Source organism: Scyliorhinus canicula, chromosome 6 (genome assembly GCF_902713615.1).
Source record: "Scyliorhinus canicula chromosome 6, sScyCan1.1, whole genome shotgun sequence".
Lineage (NCBI taxonomy): Eukaryota > Metazoa > Chordata > Chondrichthyes > Carcharhiniformes > Scyliorhinidae > Scyliorhinus > Scyliorhinus canicula.
This window is the reverse complement of record NC_052151.1, coordinates 183,327,852-183,347,646: the sequence shown is the minus strand read 5'-3', so window position 1 is coordinate 183,347,646 and position 19,795 is coordinate 183,327,852. Positions and strand designations below refer to the sequence as shown.

The 19,795-nt window shown below is 45.2% G+C and overlaps 1 protein-coding gene across 4 annotated transcripts in view; it reads left to right on the top strand.

Moving 5' to 3' along the window:
* The window catches only part of LOC119967725 (TATA box binding protein), a 50,631-nt gene extending 31,654 nt beyond the window's left edge, over positions 1-18,977 (top strand). For all 4 annotated transcript variants that reach the window (XM_038800608.1, XM_038800610.1, XM_038800609.1 and 1 more), the window contains exons 4-8: positions 8,855-8,942; positions 10,160-10,251; positions 12,285-12,452; positions 14,664-14,758; positions 17,660-18,977. In XM_038800608.1, the coding sequence (XP_038656536.1) occupies positions 8,855-8,942; positions 10,160-10,251; positions 12,285-12,452; positions 14,664-14,758; positions 17,660-17,739 (523 nt within the window). In that variant the 3' untranslated portion in view covers positions 17,740-18,977. The remainder of the gene's footprint in view (positions 1-8,854; positions 8,943-10,159; positions 10,252-12,284; positions 12,453-14,663; positions 14,759-17,659) is intronic.
* The last annotated feature ends 818 nt before the right edge of the window (positions 18,978-19,795 follow it).

The following is a 19,795-nucleotide window of genomic DNA, read 5'->3' as shown; positions in this document are numbered from 1 at the left end:
GCTATAGAAACATAGAAAAAAATAGGAGCAGGAGGAGGCCATTCAGCCCTAAGGGGAGAGAAGACTAAATATGAGTGTAAGCTAGCTTGTAATGTAAAAGATAGCAAGAGTTTTTTTCAATATATAGAAGGTAACCGAGACAAGAATAGTCATTGGACTACTGGAAAATGTGCCTGGAGAAGTAGTAATAGGAAACAAATATCAGAGGAACTAAATAGTTACTTTGCATCAGTCTTTGCGGTGGAAGACACCAGTGGGGTTCCAGAACGTCAGGAGAATGAGGGGGCAGAAGTGAATGTAGTGACCACCAAGAAGGAGAAGCTTCTGGGGAAACCGAAAGGTCTGAAGGTAGATAAATCACTTGGACCAGATGGACTACTCCAGCCTCCCTTCAAGCTGATTTCCTATTACCTTTGAAAGGAGATAGGGATTTAGGAGTCCTAATTCAAGATTCTCTTAAGGTTAACGTGCAGGTTCAATCGGCAGTTAGGAAGGCAAATGCCGGGGACAGCACAGTGGCCCAGTGGTTAGCACTGCTGCATACCGCGCTGAGGACCCGGGTTCTTTCTCAGCCCCGTGTCACTGTCTGTGTGGAGTTTGCACATTCTCCCCATGCCTGCATGGATGTGATCACACACAACCCAAAGATGTACAGGTTAGGTGGATTTGGCCGTGCTAGATTACCCCTTAATTGGAAAAAATGAATTGGGTACTCTAAATTTATATATTTTTAAAATTATGTATTTTATTTATATATGGTATCGTTAAACTCTTAATCTTGGAAACTGCCCTTTACCCGCTGATGTACAATTATTCTAACTTCCGTGATACCTTGACTTTAAAATTCTTTTTTGTGTTCAAATCCCTCCGGCCTCGACATGCCCAATCTCTGTACCTTCCTTCAAGCCTGTGAGATCTCTGCACTCCTCCAATTCTGGCATCTTACCCCAATTCCTATCTGTGCACCATTGGTGGCCATGGCTTGAGCTATCTGGACACTAAGATTGAGAGTTCTAAGCCTGGCCATCTCCCCCTTTTTTTTTGGAAATGTTTTGTATTGCGTTTTCATATTTTATATCCAACAAATTACAAATTATTAGAAAAAAAACACGCAACAATTAACATGTATATTTACAGGCAAGCATCTTCATAATAACAACTGTGGCCACCCCCTTTAACCGGCGTACATATTTTACATTCCCCAATATGGCCACGGCACATGTTTATAGGCATTTATTTACAATTTGGTTTTGGGCCTTAGCTTGCCATCAGACTGTCGCTTGCGGCTTTGTCCTTTTTTTTGGAATAATTTTTATTCAAGTTTTCAAAAACAAATTTTATCACAACAGAGAAAAACAGTAACCCCTCCCCTCCAATAAAAAAACAATAAATTAACAAGAAAAAGAAATGAGCATAAAACCATGAGAACAAACCCCCATAACGAACCCGTAGGCCCCCCCCCCACCCCCCCACCCCAGCTACCTTACCCCGATTCCCGTCCATTTTCCCCTGATTCTTGGCCACCCGACTATTCTTCCTCTTGTTCGTTGGCCACAAGCAGGTCCCGGAACAATTGCATGAATGGCTCCCACGTTCTGTGGAAGCCGTCGTCTGACCCTCGGATGGCGAATTTGATTTTCTCCGTTTGGAGAGATTCCGAGAGGTCGGACAGCCAGTGTGCAGCTCTGGGCGGTGCTGCTGACCACCAGCCAAACAGGATTCTACGGCGGGCGATCAGGGAGGCAAAGGCAAGGGCGAACGCCCTCCTCCCCAGGAATAGATCTGGCTGGTCTGAAACCCCGAAGACCGCCACTATCGGGCATGACTCCACCCTCATCCCCACCACTTTGGACGTAGCCTCGAAGAAGGCTGTCCAGTACTCCACAAGTCTGGGGCAAGACCAGAACATGTGGGCATGGTTGGCCGGGCTTCTTTGGCACCGTGCACATCTGTCCTCCACCTCCGGGAAGAACCTACTCATACAGTTTCTTGCTAAGTGAGCTCTATGTACCACTTTTAGTTGCATCAGGCTGAGCCTTGCGCACGTGGAGGTGGAGTTGACCCTATGCAGTGCTTCGCTCCAGAGTCCCCACCCTATCTCAATCCCCAGGTCATTCTCCCATTTCATTCTTGTTGCGTCCAGTACGGTGTCGTCCCTATCTACCAGTCGGTCATACATGTCGCTACAGTTCCCTTTATCTAGGATACTTGCGTCCAGTAGGTCTTCCAGTAGTGGCGGTTGTGGGTACGTCCTTGTCTCCTTTCGTGAGAAGTTTTTGAGCTGCAGATACCGTAGCTCGTTCCCCCGGCTAGCCGAAATTTCTCTGTCAGTTTGTCCAGTGTTGCGATCCTGTCGTCCGTGTATAGGTCCCTGACTGTCAGTGTCCCCCCGTCCTGCCTCCACCTTTTGAAGGTGGCGTCAGTCAGTGCTGGTGTGAACCTACGGTTGTTGCAGATGGGAGCCTTGTTCAACATTTTGGTCAGGCCAAATTGCTGCCGCAGTTGGTTCCAGGATTGGAGGGTGGCTGTCACCACTGGGCTGCTGGAGTGTTTTTTGGGTGGGGATGGGAGTGCTGCCGTGCAGGAGGCCTCCTCCGCGCGCACCCACTCGGCCTCTGGCTCCTGGATCCATCCCCTTACTCGCTCGGCTGTTAACACCCAGTGGTAGAATTGTAGGTTTGGGAGGGCTAGCCCCCCCCTGGATTTTGTTTTTTGTAGGACCTTCTTTGGAATCCTAGCATTTTTACCCCCTCCCCCATACGAACGCCATGATTAGTTTGTCCAGCGCTTTGAAAAAGGCCTTGGGGATGTAGATCGGAATGGATCTAAACAGGAAGAGGAACCTGGGTAGTACGTTCATTTAGATCGTCTGGACTCTCCCGCGAGGGAGAGTGGGAGTGTGTTTCATCTTTGCAGGTCCTTTTTTACTTCCTCCGTCAGACTGGTGAGGTTCCATTTGTGGATCCCTTTCCAGTCATGGGCTATTTGGATCCCCAGGTAGCGGAATTTGTGTCGGGCTTGTTTGAACGGCAGCCCCTTTAGTGCTGCCCCCCCCCCCCCCCCCCCCCCCCCCCCCCTGCGGGTGTACTGGGAAGATCTCACTTTTGCTCATGTTGAGTTTGTAGCCCGAGAAGGCTCCAAACTCTTTCAGGAGCGCAATGATTCCGTCCATGCTGCTCTGTGGGTCCGAGATGTAGAGGAGCAGGTCATCTGCATAGAGTGAGACTCTGTGCTCTCTGCCTCCCCTTCGGATCCCCCTCCAATTTTTTACTGCCCTGAGCGCTGTTAATTCCTGATTCTTTGTGGCCGGTCTGGACTCAATAAAATCTGAGATGGATTAGCAGGTATCAATTATTGTTTTATTTCCACCAGCTTGCAAGGCTGACTCACTCGTGGGACATTAGAACACACACTGCTGTCTTCTAAGTTAGTGAGAGCTAAGACAAAGAAATCACAGCACATATTGATTGAATCACATCAAGATTCGCATACAAGCTCCCCATAGGCCAATGTATACACTTTCTGACCTGGCCATATATCCTGATTGACTCTCTTCGCATTTTCCCAATCCTGGCCTCTTGTTACCCAGCATCCTTTTCACTATTCTCTCCACGAGGCAAAGCTCCCCTCCCCCTTCCTAGCCAAGCTGTGCTCATCCCTTTGTTCTCTGTCTGTGAACTCATTACCCTCGGGGTCCTACTGTCCATCATATTTGTTTGTTCACTTCCTCAGCGCGATTGCTAGCGGTTCGATTGCTAGTGTGAACAGCAGCGGGGACAGTGGGCATCCTTGTTTGGTGCCCCTGTGCAGCTGGAAGTATTGGGAGTTGGTATTGTTGGTCCGTACACTCGCCATGGGAGCGTTGTATAGCAGCTTTACCCAAGTGGTGAACCCTGTTCCAAGCCCGAACTTTTCCAGTACCTCTTGAAGTATTTCTATTCGACTCTGTCGAAGGCCTTTTCTGCGTCCAGGGAGGCGATCACCTCTTGTGTTCTCTCCCCGGAGGGGGTCATTATCACGTTCAGCTGGCGTCTGATGTTCGAGGTAAGCTGTCTACCTTTGACGAAGCCCGTCTGGTCCTCTGTGACCACCTCAGGTACACAGTCTTCTAGCCTTTTGGCGTCTGCGTTCAGCAGAGAGATGGGTCTGTATGACCCACATTCCGTTGGTCTTTGTCTTTCTTAGGTATCAGCGAGACTGAGGCCTGTGCTAACATGGGTGGCAGTGTGCCCCTAGCTAGCGAGTCTGTGAACATCTCCCGCAGGTGCGGGGCCAGTGCTGTCGCGAAATTTTTGTAAAAGTCCGCTGGGAATCCGTCCGGTCCTGTCGCCTTCCCCGTCTGCATGGAGCTAATGCTCTCCATGATCTCTCCCAGTGCTAGTGGTGCTTCCAGGTCCCGTTTTCTGCCCTCTCCCACGACTGGTATGTCCAGTCCATCAAGGAACCGGTTCATCCCAGCCTTCCCCGTTGGGGGCTCTGAGGTGTACAGCTCTTGGTAGAAGGCCTTGAAGGTTTTGTTAATCCTCTCTGGTTCTGTTTCCAACGTGCCTCCGGTACCCCTGATTTGCGCAATTTCTCTGGTGGCTGCCTGCTTTCTCAGCTGGTGTGCCAACAGGTGGCTGGCTTTGTCTCCGTGTTCGTACTGGGTCCCGCGCACCTGTCGGAGTTGGTGCACTGCTTTCCTGGTGGAGAGCAGGTCAAAGTTCCTTTGTAGTTCTTTCCTCTCTGCCAGGAGCTCTACAGCCGGGGCCTCGGAGTATTTACGGTCTACCTCCAGTATGGAGTCGACCAGCTTCTGCCTATCCACCCTTTCCTCCTTATCGCTTTGAAGGCAATGATTTCCCCTCTTAGTACGGCCTTAAGCGCTGAGACCTCCCCGTTTTGGTTGTTCTCCGTGTACTCTGCTATGGCCCGTGCTATCCTTTCGCTGAAGGCCTTGTCAGCTAGTAAGGCACTGTCCAACCTCCATGTGGGCCGCTGGGCCCTTCCCGTCTCTAGCCGCACGTCCATGTAGTGTGGAGCGTGGTCTGATATCACAATTGCGGAGTATTCCACTTTGTCTATCCCTGGAAGCACCGTTTTCCCCACCACAAAGAAGTCAATTCTGGTGTACACGTTGTGTACTGGGGAGAAGAAGGAGAATTCTTTCTCTCCCGGGTGGGCGAACCTCCAGGGGTCCTCTGCTCCATAAAGTGACTGAGTTCCCTTGCCATGCTTGAGGTTTTCCCCGTTTTGGGGTTTGATCTGTCCATCTTTGGATCCTGTACACAGTTGAAGTCCCCCCCCCATGATTAGTCGATGCGTCGCTATGTCCGGGATTTCTGCCATGGTCTTTTTGATGAAACTCGTGTCGTCCCAGTTGGGCGCGTATACGTTGACTAGAACTACCGATGCCGCATCCAGGGCCCCGCCCCCCTGGGTCAGTAACCGTCTTTGTCGCCGTAAACATTGTCCTCTTGCCGATCAGGATCGCCACCCCCCCTGGCCCTTGTCCCATAGCAGGAATGGTAGGTTTGTCCCACCCGACCCTTTCTTACCCGCAGTTGGTCCTGCTCCCTCAGGTGCGTCTCTTGGAGGAAGACTATGTCGGCCCTCATATTTCTGAGGTGGGTGAGGACTCTGGATCTCGACACTGGGCCGTTAAGTCCCCTTACGTTCCAGGTAATTATCCTGGTGGGGGGCTTCTGCCCCCTCGTTCCTGTGGAATTAACCATACTTATCTGGTGGACGTGCCCCTGCCCTCCGGGGTTTCCCTTTGTTAGGGGGCCGTCCAGGATGGCCGCTGTCACTGCTCTCCCCATGCGGTCAGGTCTCTGCGCTCCGGGGTTTCCCCTTGTCCCGGGGGCACCCTCCATGGCTGTCCACTGTGTCCAAGTCCCCTGCACCCTGGGGGCCCTCTTCGCCCACAGACCGTGCTGGGTGGGTGCCTGCAGCGGTTCCTTGTTTCGAGCCCTTGGTTGTGGCACTTTGTAGCCCTGTTCCTTTTCTGGCCTCTTTTTTTCCCTTCGTCCCTGCATTTCCCCTCCCCGGTCTCTCACTCCCTATGTGTGCCTCTCCCCCCCCCCCCTCCCCCCGTCTCTCCCTTTTCCCTCCTGTCCCCGTTTGCTCTCCTGACTTTGACGGGTGTCCCCCCCCTCCCCTGCCTGGCGCCTTCCCCCCCGGAGCTAGCTTTCCTGCTAGTACGATGGCTCCCCTCTCGGGGGTTATTGTCTCGCTTCTCCCCTGCCTGGCCTCTACGGTTTTCTGCCCGCTCTTCCCCCATCCTACCCTGCACCCTTCTCGCCTGCTCTCCCTTCTCCAATACTCTCGTTCACTCGTGCTGGGGCCTGGCCTCCCACCTGGAGCGGTCCCTTGTTCTGGGTGTTCCTGCTTTGGGGGGGGGGGGGGGGGGGGTGCTGGCATTGCCTCCCCGCCGTCGGCGTGTCGTTGCCCCTTGCCAGGGGCCCCTCATCCCTACCCCCCCCCCTTGTTTTCCAGCCTGTGCTCCTCGACGAACATATTTGCCTCAGCGGGGGCTGTAAAGAAATAGTCCCTGTTTTGATATGTGACCCAGAGTTTCGCTGGGTACAGCATACCAAAACGCACTCTGCTCCCGTGGAGAGCTGCTTTCGATCTGTTGAACCCATCCCGTCTCCTAGTTATATCTGCCCCAAGATCCTCGTAGATTCGGATGGCGTGCCCTTCCCATTTGCAAGCTCTATTTTCCTTGGCCCAGCGCAGGATTGTCTCCCTATCCCGATACCGGTGCAGTTTAGCTATGACTGCTCTCGGTTGTTCCCCTGCCTTGGGCTTCGGACGCAGCAACCGATGTGCTCTGTCCATTTCCGGAGGGTTGGGGAAAGTTTTCCTCCCCACTAAGTTGCCCAGCATCTCAGCCATGTATGCTGTGGGGATTCTACCCTCGATCCCCTCTGGCAGGCCCACTATCCTTACATTTTGCCTTCTCGAGCGGTTTTCCTGGTCATCTACCCTGCCCTTCAGGCTCCCCTGTGTTGCTCCCAGTCTCGCCACTTCCCTCTCCAGGGACCGTGACCCGGTCGCTCATGTCGGTCGCTGCTTTCTCCAGCTCCTTAATGGTCGCCTCCTGGGCATCCAATTTCTCCTCCAGTCTGGTCAGAGCCTGCTGCAACCCTGACATGGCCCTGGCCACTGCTGCCTGCACTGCGGCCTCTATGTCTGCTTTCACCTCTGCCTTGATTACCTGCAGCTGCTCCCTCAGCACCTCAGTAAAGGCTGCCTTCCAATTCCAGCCCCCCTCTGGCCCCAGGGGAGAGGGCACCTGTCTGTCCAGCTCTTTTTGATGCGGCGATACATCCGTTCCGCCGCTTCGTGCGCTGATTTGCTCGCCTGAGCTGGCTTGCCCCTTGTCCCGTCTGCTTCTGGTGCCCCCTCTGCCTTGGCTCCCTTCTGCCATTTTTTTCTCCCCCTTTCATCTTTTCTTCTCCCCTTGTTTTTCTTTTCCGCACCCTATTTTCTTTTAATTTTTTTTGTCTCTTCCCTTTTTTCTTCTCACTTCCCTTCTTTCCTTTACCACTTTATTTTTTTTTTCTCCCCTCTTTTATGCAACTCCTCAGGTTGGCTTATTTTGGATGGGAGAGTGTAAAAAGAGAGAAAATAATATATTTACCCCTCCCCCTCTCTTTAACAGTTTTCTTCTGGGTTTTGTTTTTATAAAAGTCCTTTTTTTTCTCTTCCTTTCCCCTCACTCACACAGGATAGAGAGAGGCTTTTGTCCAGTCTCTTTATCCTTGCCTCGTGGTGGTCGCTGCCGGTTCGGGGGGGGGGGGGGTTGGGTCAGTTCCTGCTGCTCCGTTCGGGCTGCCGCACTTCGCACCCCGCCGGTGGGGGTGGTTAGGTCGCTGCCGCCGGCTGGGCCCCGCTTCGGTCCTGGCCGCTGCCGCACCGCTCCTGGCCTGCGTTGGGGGGGGAAGAGGTGGACCTGCCGCCGAACCGCTCCTGCTGCCGCCGCCGCCGAGGATCCTCCGCCGACAGATTTGTTTGGGGGGGGGGGGGGGGGGGGGGGGGGGGGGGGGGCCTTCCCTGCTCTTGCCGCTGCAGAGAGAAAGGCCCCAACTTCGTTACCCTGCGGTAGCCCCTCTCCGTGCAACTGCTCCGCTCGCCGACCGGAAGTCGCCCATCGCCATCTCCCCTTTTAAGAACATCCATAAAACCTAGCTCTTACCCAAGTTTTAGTTACCTGTCCTAATCTTTATTTGAAACTAGGCATAGAGATAGGGGAGGACTCTGGATCAAAGTACTGCTCAGAGTGAACTTCACCTCCAAACCGGAACTCAAATGAGTGGGTTCTTTCCGGAAGTGGAGGATACCAGGGAGGCCCGGCCAACTACACCACATGTTCCGGGAGTGCCCCAGACTTTTCAGGTACTGCATGACTGTCTGAGAGCACGCCCAAAAGTGGCGGTCTTCGGGATATCAGATCAGCTAAAACGCTGGGTGGTACGTCGGTGCAATGGCTAGCACTGCTGCATCACCGCGCCGAGGACCCGGGTTCAATTCCGGCTCTGGGTCACTTTCCTGTGGAGTTTGGACATTCTTCCAGTGTCTGCGTGAGTCTACTCTTCATGGGGAGGAGGAATCGCTGCCCGAGCCTTTGCCGTCCTAGTCACCTGCCGGGCAATCCTGCTCGACCGGCGATCGACAGCCCTCACCCAAGGCTGCAGACTGGCTGTCCGACCTGACAGAATTTCTTAGTCTGGAGAAAATAAAATTTGCCTCAAATGTAAAATATACAGAAGAATGTTGCCTCTTCTCAGTGCTGTAATGAAAAATATTGTGTTTTTATTAAATTCGATGGTTTCTGTAATGGAACAATTTAAATACTTTTTGTCTCTAGAAATATAGTGTCCACAGTCAACCTGGGTTGTAAACTGGACTTGAAGACAATAGCCCTTCGAGCAAGAAATGCTGAATATAATCCAAAGGTGGGTGTGTGTGTGTGAATTATGTATGTGTGTATGATTTAGTGAATTACCTTCAAGAGAGCTTGTTAAAAGTATTCAAGTGAGGGCGGCATGGTGGCACAATGGTTAGAACTGCTGCCTACAGCACTGAGAACCCCCGGTTCGATCCCGGCCTTGGTAACTGCCTGTGTGGAGTTTGCACGTTCTCCCCGCGCCTGGGTGGGTCTCACTCCCAAAACCCAAATGTGCAGGTTAGATGGTTGTCATGCTAAATTGGCCCTTAATTGTGAAAAAATAATTGGGTTCTCTAAATTTTTTTTTGAAGTATTCAAATGAAGTATTGAATCCACTTTCTCACATTCTTTCTATTTGCGGGGGAGGGTTCATAGTGGGGAAGAAAGAGCGGAAGAGATGATGAGAATGGAACCAGACAAGTTTTTTTTTTACGTGACATTTCCCTTTCTCCTGTGTTCAAAGTTCCGTCCCCTATTGCAGTACTCTTCCCTCCTTTCTTTCAATATAAGAAATGATTCAAAATCCATCTGCCACAATTGCACCCAGTTTGAGAACATTAAACACAATTCTTAGAGATGAAACTGGAGACCCATGATGCCTGAAGAAAGTAGAATTCCAACAAAGAAAAACTTGTATTGGGTCTTGACCACTCACTGCTCCATCAACATTTTCAAAATTGCGCACATGTCACGATGATGGCTGTTGGTGACCAAACCTATTTCCATTTCAATAACTAATTGATGTAAATATGTAAAATTCTTCAGAGGCCTTGAAAGAATAAGTGCTGAGTGGCTCCTTCGCCTGGCTGGAGAGTCTAGAATACAGGGTAATAATTTTAGAGAAGAGCTCGGTCATTTAGGACTGAGATGAGAAATTTCTTCATTCAGTATTGTGGTTCGGTCAAATTTTCTACCACAGGAGTTGTGCGCGCACGGTCAATGAGTTTATTCAAGACTGAGCAAAATGGGATAAAGTGGGGAAAATAGAATTGATAATTTTATTGAATGATGGTGGCGCAAGGGGCTCAATGGCCCATCCCACTCCTATCTTATCATAGTGTTCAAATCAAGCATTCCCGAGTCCAATATCATGCAAACAAATGCAAAGTGTCTCTGGTCTACCTCGTCCCTACTGCACTGAGATGTCAGGCTGTATGTGCTGCTGGACCCCAGTATTACTAGACTGTTGACAGCAGTCTAAACTTGTAATTATCTCTGTTACAGCGTTTTGCTGCTGTCATCATGAGAATCCGGGAACCTCGTACAACTGCACTTATTTTCAGCTCTGGGAAAATGGTGTGCACTGGCGCAAAGAGGTAAGGACATGATACTGTTCTTAACAAGCTTCTAAAGTTCATGCTTGTTGATGCTATGCGAACATAGTCTTCTAGTGCAGTGCATCTCAAACTATCTGATGTGGTGTACCGGCAGTTTTTTTTTCAATGTGCCAGGGACCGGTAAGCGAAACAAGCCAATCCAGGATTACTGTCTCTTTCTTTTCTGGAAACACTCCAAGTACCGGCAGACGATGGCTCAAGTACCGGCACCGGTACTCGTACCACACTTTGAGAAGCACTGCTCTAGTGGATGCTTTGGCAAGTCAAATCTCCCTTTCTCCTGTTCCTGATCAGATAGCAACAACTACCAGAAAACACCAATATTAATCTTCAGTAAAAATTGTTCCCTCAGTACATGTTCCTCTTCCTGAATAATCTTGGAAGGGCCAGGCACCCTCTAGCGCTGTATTAAAATGATCATCATTATTTATTTTTGAGGTTAGACAAGTGTTGCCAGACAGTAGTCCTTAATGAAAGGAAAGATCTTCTCCCCTTAATGGGAAGGGAAGACCGTTGCTGATCTTTTGCTGTCATTGATTACGCAATAACCATTTAATAAAGCGAATAGGATTGATTTTGTTGTTTCAAAATTATCGTTTCACTGCAATTTAAGAAACTGGGCAGTTCAGCTTTGTTTTGAAAGAATTCCTTAACATGTTTCTGTCGTTTCATTTGGTATAAAGATGTTTGTGGGGAATTAAAGTACATGGTGGTTGTGTATAATCATTTGGCCCATTGCCCCTTTTGCCTATCCTATTTGTTTCTATTTAATTCCTTTTTAAATGCCGCAACTGACATTTTAATAACCACTTGCTCGGATGCACTTTCTATTCCGATAGAAAATATGCCCGTTGTCCATCTACTATGTCTAATGTTATAAATTCATACGGAGGTTTAATTATTTAACTATGTACAGATTTCATTTTTTTGTGTAGCAAATGCAAGTGGGACAACATGGCATTAGATTGGGCAGCACGGTGGCCTAGTGGTTAGCACAACCGCCTCACGGCGCTGAGGTCCCAGGTTCGATCCCGGCTCTGGGTCACTGTTCGTGTGGAGTTTGCACGTTCTCCCCGTGTCTGCGTGGGTTTCGCCCCCACAACCCAAAAATGTGCAGAGTCGGTGGATTGGCCACGCTAAATTGCCCCTTAATTGGAAAAAAAAAATAATTGGCTAATCTAAATTTATTTAAAAAAAACATGGCATTAGATTGTCCTAACATTTTGAATTTGATAAATACCATAAAACCCTGGATATAGAAAGCAATCCATTAAAAGTGGTTCTGCTGCAGGGGAACCTGGATCAGTTGTGTCCACTCTACTGTTGGTCTCCAAGTGAACAGGACAGTTTAGACTAAAGTTCCACTTCTTGAGAAATGTATTCAGGTAACTTGCTCTGCACATTATTATCTGCATTTGAGAGCTGTGAATGACCACAGAAGTGCTTCTTTCCAAAATTCGGCTGGAAAGATTGATTACATGGGTTATGGAAATGGGAGTTTAGTTAGCATTAAAAACAATCTTTCCTTTTTCAATTAATAATTGCTAACAATAGTGTATTTGAGAAAGAAATTATTGCTGTTACTGGCTTTTCCAGAGCATTGCAGGTAACTATTTGAAAAGATTAAGAAATTAAACTTAAAATAAGGAACAAACAGTACACCACTTCATATTGGTGATTTAAAAACAAAAGTTTCAAAAATATTCAGCATGTCAGGCAGCATCTGTGGAGTGAAACAGATTTATTGTTTCCAGTTGATGAAGTATTCTGATGAGCAGTCATTGATCTGAAACATCCAACTCTGTTTCTCTGTCTCTACTGAACACTTCGCAACATTTTCTGTTTTTATTTACGATTAACAATATCTGAGGTTTTTTTCTGTTGATTTGATGTTATTTGTCATGTTGAGACTGTCTAAACGCCACTTTGTCAAGTTGTGTCTGATTATTACTGGCACTGAAAATAATGATAATTTCCTCATGATAAGAACTAACCGTTGTCTCCTGTTGCAGTGAAGAACAGTCACGATTGGCTGCAAGAAAATATGCCAGAGTTGTGCAGAAATTGGGATTCCCAGCTAAGTTTCTGGATTTTAAGATTCAAAACATGGTGGGGAGCTGTGATGTGAAATTTCCCATTCGGCTAGAGGGTCTGGTGCTCACTCATCAGCAATTTAGCAGGTAAAAACCATGGGGGAAAGTGCCAGGAATTCAACCTGTAATCAGAGGATAAAGTTTAAATCTATAAGTTATGTTTGCGTGAACTGAGGGTGGCACGGTAGCACAGTTGTTAGCACTGTTCTTCACAGTGCCAGGGTCCCAGGTACGATTCCCGGCTTGGGTCACTGTCTGTGTGGAGTCTGCACGTTCTCCCTATGTCTGCGTGGTTTCCTCCGGGTGCTCCAGTTTCCTTCCACAAGTCCCGGAAGACCTGCCGTTAAGTAATTTTGACATTCTGAATTCACCCTCTGTGTACCCGAACAGGCACTGTAGTGTGCCGAGTAAGGGCTTTTCATAGTAACTTCATTGCAGTGTTATGTAAGCCTACTTGCGACAATAAAGATTATTATGATTATTTCTGTGGAGAAAGGAAGCTTCTGTTCATCTTTTAATTCAAAGATACAGGGATCATTATAATACAAATTATTGCTTAAATTTTCATTCAGTAGGTTGCACACTCTCCTCTTCAGTCAGAATGGGTTTAAGCCCTACTTCAGAGACTTGAGCACACAATCTAGACTGGCACTCCTAGTAATGCAACTGTCCCTCAATATCAACATGTAATGTGTTTGCAGATTATTTTCCGTTCTCTCACTGTCCTCCACTTGATTTATTTTATATTTCTTCAGCCAACCCCTGAGGCTAAATTAGATTTTTTTAAATGTAAAATTCAGCAGTGATTAGGAATAAAAATGTCTCTTTCTGATTGCAGCATCCCCAGTGAGCCACCATGACCTATGTATAACGGATTTATTTGTTGGATTATGCATCCTATTCCTTACTAGAGTTAAATTTTGCACCAGGTCATTGCATAGTGCTCATTTTGAACTGAGAAGTGCATTTATACCTTGCAACACTTTCAGTCAGCATTAACAGTTTGTAGGATGAATCTTTGTTTTATTGTGCAAACCTAGTAAGTAATGTGTTCTATAGCCTGCTATGTGACCCTTGTTGTCAGGATATTATAGCATAGTGGTTATGTTACTGTACTAATTCAGAGGCCTTGACTAACCACCCAAGCAATGCAAATTTAAATCACACCAAAGCATTTTTTGAAACAAAAACATTCTGGAAAAGGTTTTGTATTTTTTTAAAAGTCAGATTATTATCAATATCCAACTGGTCACTTAACGTCCTTTTGGGAAAGGAAACCAGGCACCCTTACCTACTATGTATCTCCAGGCCCACACTGTGATTGCCTTAACTGTCTAGCAACAATTGGTTGTATCAGACTGCTGCAGCAATTCACGAAGGTGGCTGATCACCATCTGCTCAGCATAGCAGTGGATGGATAATAAATATTATCCTTGCCAGCCCTGCTCCGTCCGGTCATGAGGGTTAACGTTAAAATCTAAAATTGCAGCAGGTGGATGAATCTAGCCTAGTCATGTCAGATCAGGGAAGAAATGAAATGAATTAAGCTAAGCAGCAATACACTGCACAGAAATGGTGCAGGGAATTAACCAAGCTAAATTATTATTATTTTTTAATCTGATTAACTACGCAAATCCTCTGCAAGTAGTGCATTTACCTAATTCAAGTAGGGAGAAATGATTCTTCCTATTTCATTGTTTTAAAATGGTCAGTAGAAGAATATTTTCCATTTTCTCGACTACCAGACTGATGCTGCAACTGGCATTCTGGAGCAGACCCTTGTCTCAGTGGCCAATCCATATTTAATAGCTTCCTGTGACTTTGTTGTTGCTGTATCAATTACTAATGCTCCTCCAAAGTGGTTCAGCTCCAATGGATTCTCTCTCCTTCCAGAAACACCGACTTTAAGGCTAACCCTGGAGTCAAGAAAATATGAATGCCTTTGGTTCTAGTTTTGATCAAACTCCACAAATGTATAGCAGATGTATAAATTTCCTCTCTTATGCCTCAACTTCATAGCACCATCTACTGGTCCATCCTTGACCAATGCAAGATCATTCATTTTTATTCAACCATGATCAGCTTTATCTTGTGCCCATTAGGAATGCAAACTTGTGACCTTTACAGCCTTGCATCTATCATACCGTCACTCTGAAATGGAAGGAAACTAGGATCTGAGAGATTAATATAATTTTTAAAATCCAACTATGTATAGCGAGCTAATCTGTTTTACCAGTAATGTGCCACAATAAGTTATAATTGTATTGTATGATCAATTATAAAACTTTTTTTTTGTAGTTATGAGCCTGAACTGTTTCCTGGATTAATCTACCGAATGATCAAACCAAGAATTGTACTGCTAATATTTGTGTCTGGAAAAGTTGTATTAACGGGTAAGTTGCAATTTATTAAGATGGTTTTCATAACTTTTTTTAAAAAAATGAATTTGGAGTACCCAGTACATTTTTTTTCCAATGAAGGGGCAATTTAGCGTGGCCAATCCACCTACCCTGCACATCTTTGGGTTGTGGGGGCGAAACCCACATAAATACGAGGAGAATGTGCAAACTCCACACGGACAGTGGCATGTGGAATATGTTGAACATGCTGCCCAGGAGGCAGCAAGAGGTGGATAGTTAACCCAAGTCCAGAAGGAATTGCACAGATGTTTGGCAGAAAGTACAATTGAGTGTTGAGTGTATGTAAAAGGAAACTGCACAGTATTTTTCAAGTTTTCAAGCTAAACAGATGGACTACAAGGCCCTTTCTGTAAAATCCCATGGCAATCCACATCATTTACTTTCTCGAACTGTTGCATTGATTATTTAAAATACCGTATTTCTATTTCGTTTAAGGGGCAATTTAGCATGTCTAATCCATCTACCCTGCGCATCTTTGGGTTGTGGGGGTGAGACCCATGCGGTCAAGTTGAGAATGTGCAAACTCCACACGGAGAGTGACCTTTTAATCCATTTTTTAGCAGTAGGAAAATGTCAGTATTGAAAATAGTGAGTGTCTCAAGGCTATGCAGCAGAGGATAGTGGAATCTTCTTTGCATTCCAAGTTCAATTTTGCATATCACATAATAATGGGCAATTCTGTCCAGCTTTGAATCCATCCAAAAACGCTGTTTTTTCCAGCCACCAGTTTGAGATTTCCACCATTTACATTTCCTAGACACCTATCCTTTTGGTTGATAAACGCTGTGTGAATTTCCTTAGTCACGTCTAAATTTTAGGGTTAACCGTTTGAACCATTGTCCTGCGCTCCGAATTTAAGGCAATATTTCAGATTCGCCTCTTGCATTTCATTGACTATTTTGTACACATCCAAGATCAGTTTTTTCCTTTCCAGGTTCCACCAATCTTTCCTCATTGCTCGGATCTTTTGACTGAGGGATCCATCTAGTGGCTGTTCTCTGCTGTACTCCTAGTACTTAAATCTTGATAACTTTGGTTAGGGTCTTTTATAGTTCTGTATACCTTTTGCCTGTTGCTCTGCATGGTTTGTAAGTGATTTAATATCCAGTCTTTTTACTTTTTCTCCCACACTTTTTCACGCTTTCACGTGCTCGCTTTCATCTTTTCTCTCTCAATGACGAATTCAGCTGTGCAATCGAGTCCTTACCCACTTGTGGTCATATAATCATCTGACTGGGATAACAGCACAAGAGTCTGTGAGAAAAGACTAGACAGCTCTTCAATGTTTGCTGCAATCCCTAGTCATTGTCTTGCCTTAACCGATGTCAAGAATTTGGCATGATATAAATTATTGATGTGTGGAGACGTTATAACAGTTTGGTTATCTGTGTTTAACATACATTTTTAAAATGCTGGAGTGAAGTAGTGCAATTCTAAAAGAGTAAACTCTTGTGGTAGGTCGTAGACCAACTTTCAGATCGCGTCCGTTAGTAGCCAGCTATGCAGCTTTCTCTGGACTCCCTCTAATAACTATATATTTATCTTAATGAACACTGCTTGAAATAGGACCTCACCAGCGACGCCTTTAACTGAGTTGTATTCCTCATTTTATTTACTTGATTGTCTATGAGGATTTGACCTAACTTCAATAATCCACCCACCAAAGCTCCACCATTTTCCTGCCCCGTTACCTCAAGAATACATAATCTGCATTCCACATTCTTAACTTCAGCTAATCACGTGTTCCACTGATCTGAATGGAGTTATGCACTGATGTGTATGGAATTTCATTTGTCATGTCTTTCCATAGTTTGAGCCTTTAGATCATTGTGTTCTCATTAGTATCTACACGTTTAGAAACTGTGGCCAAATTCCTGTCTTCTAATTATTAGCAGACATAAGGTAAAGTGTAATGAGATAGTGTTTCAGTTTTTGTTTTATTTTCTTGATTAGAAACCTGAAAATATCTTGACTCTTTGCGAATGAGGCAAAGCATTTCTACAAAAATAAGTAATTTACGCAAATTATTTCTTTGCATTTCCAATTGTGAAGTACCCATGCCAGAAGCATTGAACTAGCAGCAATTGTTGACAAATTCAGACTAATATGAGAAATTTTATTGATCTCGTTTTTGTTTTGCACATTTTCTGTTGCCTGAATTCATTGTATTTCTCTTTTCATTTTCAAATGTATAGCAAAGAAATTATATAGCTGATTTTCGCTTGTAAGGCTGACTTACTGCATATAATGATTCTTAACGCTACACTTTGTGTAGATATATTTCAAGTCGCAATGTGGTTGGCAACAAGGCTGGAATAGTATATGGATTGCCCTTCGTGTCCATAAAGGTTAAGTGGGGTTATTATAGAGTGGAGGTGTGGGCTTAAGTAGGGTGCTCTTTCCAAGGGCTGGTGCAGACTTGATGGGCCAAATGGCCTCCTCCTGCACTGTAAATTCATGATTCTGTGTTTTGATGATTAATCTATTCTTCTTTGCTTTATCATGAAAGAAATGAAAACATTTCAGCTCTGTGATTAATTCTTTGTGATCTAATTAGTTACTCAGATTTCAACATCCAACTGGGTTGAATAGAATTATATAAAACAAATGGAGAAACTGATAATTTGACCAAACAAGTCCATTATCTATCTAAAAGAGGTGCCTCTCACCGCTCTAACCCTATCAGCATAACTTTCTGTCCCTTTCTCCCTTGTGATTTATCTGACTACCCCTTAAATGTATAAATGCTTTTCACCTCAACCACGTGTTGTTGAAATACTGAAAGATCTCTTGTCCTGTGACTTATTTTTGAAACACACAAACTACTCTTGATATTTCAATTGTCCCAGTTGATGTAAAATTTGTATTTTGAAGGTGCAAAAGTTCGTGCGGAAATCTATGAAGCATTTGAAAACATCTATCCAATTTTGAAAGGTTTCAGGAAGACGACATAACTTTGTGTTCAAAGACTTGCTACTCTGAAGGACCATTTCATTTGCCTGCTGCCATGTATAGTCTGTATAGTTGAATGCAGTTTTCTCCCAGTGTTCCAGAGCAACATTTTCATGGGGTGATTCAAATTTATTATATGCAATGATTTAGGAGTTAAATAAGTACTTTTTAACAATAGTACCATTCTGGCCACCCTGTGAGAGCAGTTTTTGAAAAATCATTGTCAGAAACTAGAGTTGTCTTTTATTTGGAATTTTATCAACCAATGGAACATTTTGTTTTGCATGTTATTTATATTGAACTTTTTATAAAATGTAAGCCATGTAAATGTATCTGTTAATGTATTTTCAAGCTCACTTTTTTAAATTCAGCCTTACTTGAAAATATCTTGCTTTTTAAAGCACGATCAAAGACTGTTCACTAAATTGGCAGCCGATTTGCAACTGCGATTTTTACATTAAATTTTTTCCCATTCAATACAGAATATATTGGTCATTATTATTAATGGCAAGGATGTGCAGACAACTAAATATATAACATGTTGACGCCAGCTTCCTTGAAACTGAGTAGAATTTCACAAGAAACTTGTTGATTGTTCATGATTTAATAGCAGAACAGGTTTGAGAGGATAAATTATCTACTTCTGTTCATACGTAACAAAAATTCCAATTTTCATAAATGCCAACGGGTTCAGATCCTGCTGATATAATGCCAGTTCTTTTTATAAAATTATTTTATTGAACACTTAAGTATTTTAATTACTCAAGATGCTGCATTAATTTCAGTTTTTGTTGATACATTCCGATTTGTTTTCCACCCATATTTCTCTAGACTAGCTGTTCAGACCTTTGGGGTGTCCCAATGTGTTTCCTGGCTACTTAAGTATTTTTGAAGTATAGTTGTTGTCATAACATAGGCAAATGTGGCAGCCAATTTGTGCACAGCAAGAACTCTTCAACAGCAAGACATTAATTATGTGAAAAATGAGTTTTGGTCATGTTGGTTGAAGGATAAATGGTTTGACACTGGGCAGAACTCTCCTGCTGTTCAAATTTGTGCCACAGAATCCACTGGAGAGGGGAAATGACACCTGGTTTTCCACCTTGCCCAAAGAGGTGACAATGTAGTGCTTCCTCAATTCTGCACTGGGAATGCCAGTTATGTGCTGAAATCCTGTTGTCTTGAACCTCCAATTTTCTGACTGAGCTTAGAATATTCAGCGCTACGGAATAAATGTTTTAAAAACAATATTTTTAAAGAAGTAACTTCTGTTTTTTTATTAGAAAGGCAATCCATTTAAGATTCCAGAAATACTACTGGAAAAAAAACCTATAATGATCAGGTAAAGACCAACTGATCTGTCATGCTTTTTCTATACTTGCATGGTGTAACTTTTCATGCTGTTAACCCCTATCCTTCCCGAGCAGCCACATATTCTACTGAATGCTGAGAGAACCATAGGTCAATTTAAGAAAAACTTCTCTCTCCATCCATCCACCACCACAAAACGTGATGAAACAAGCACCAGGTGGCTCATCCTGTCAATAGCTCACCGTACATCTTGATGCAGTTATGTTGGTCACTTTCTGGAACCCATCTACCTGTGTTGCCTCTGTGATTATCAAAATCGTCAGCCACCTTTTCCCTGCACTTTAGAATTCTACAAGAAAATCTTTGCTATGCTGCCTCCTTTGAAAGGGCTCTTCAAAACTTGCTTCATGACATTCTCTGCTTTCTCTCCTTCCTGCCTATTGTTCACAGCCCTCTTTTGTGAAGCTACTTTAGATACTTTAGATTTGGGCAGCACGGTAGCATGGTGGTTAGCATAAATGCTTCACAGGTCCAGGGTCCCAGGTTCGGTTCCCGGCTGGGTCACTGTCTGTGCGGAGTCTGCACGTCCTCCCCGTGTGTGCGTGGGTTTCCTCCGGGTGCTCCGGTTTCCTCCCACAGTCCAAAGATGTGCGGGTTAGGTGGATTGGCCATGCTAAATTGCCTGTAGTGTCCTAAAAAAGTACGGTTGGGGGGGGGTTGTTGGGTTACGGGTATAGGGTGGATACG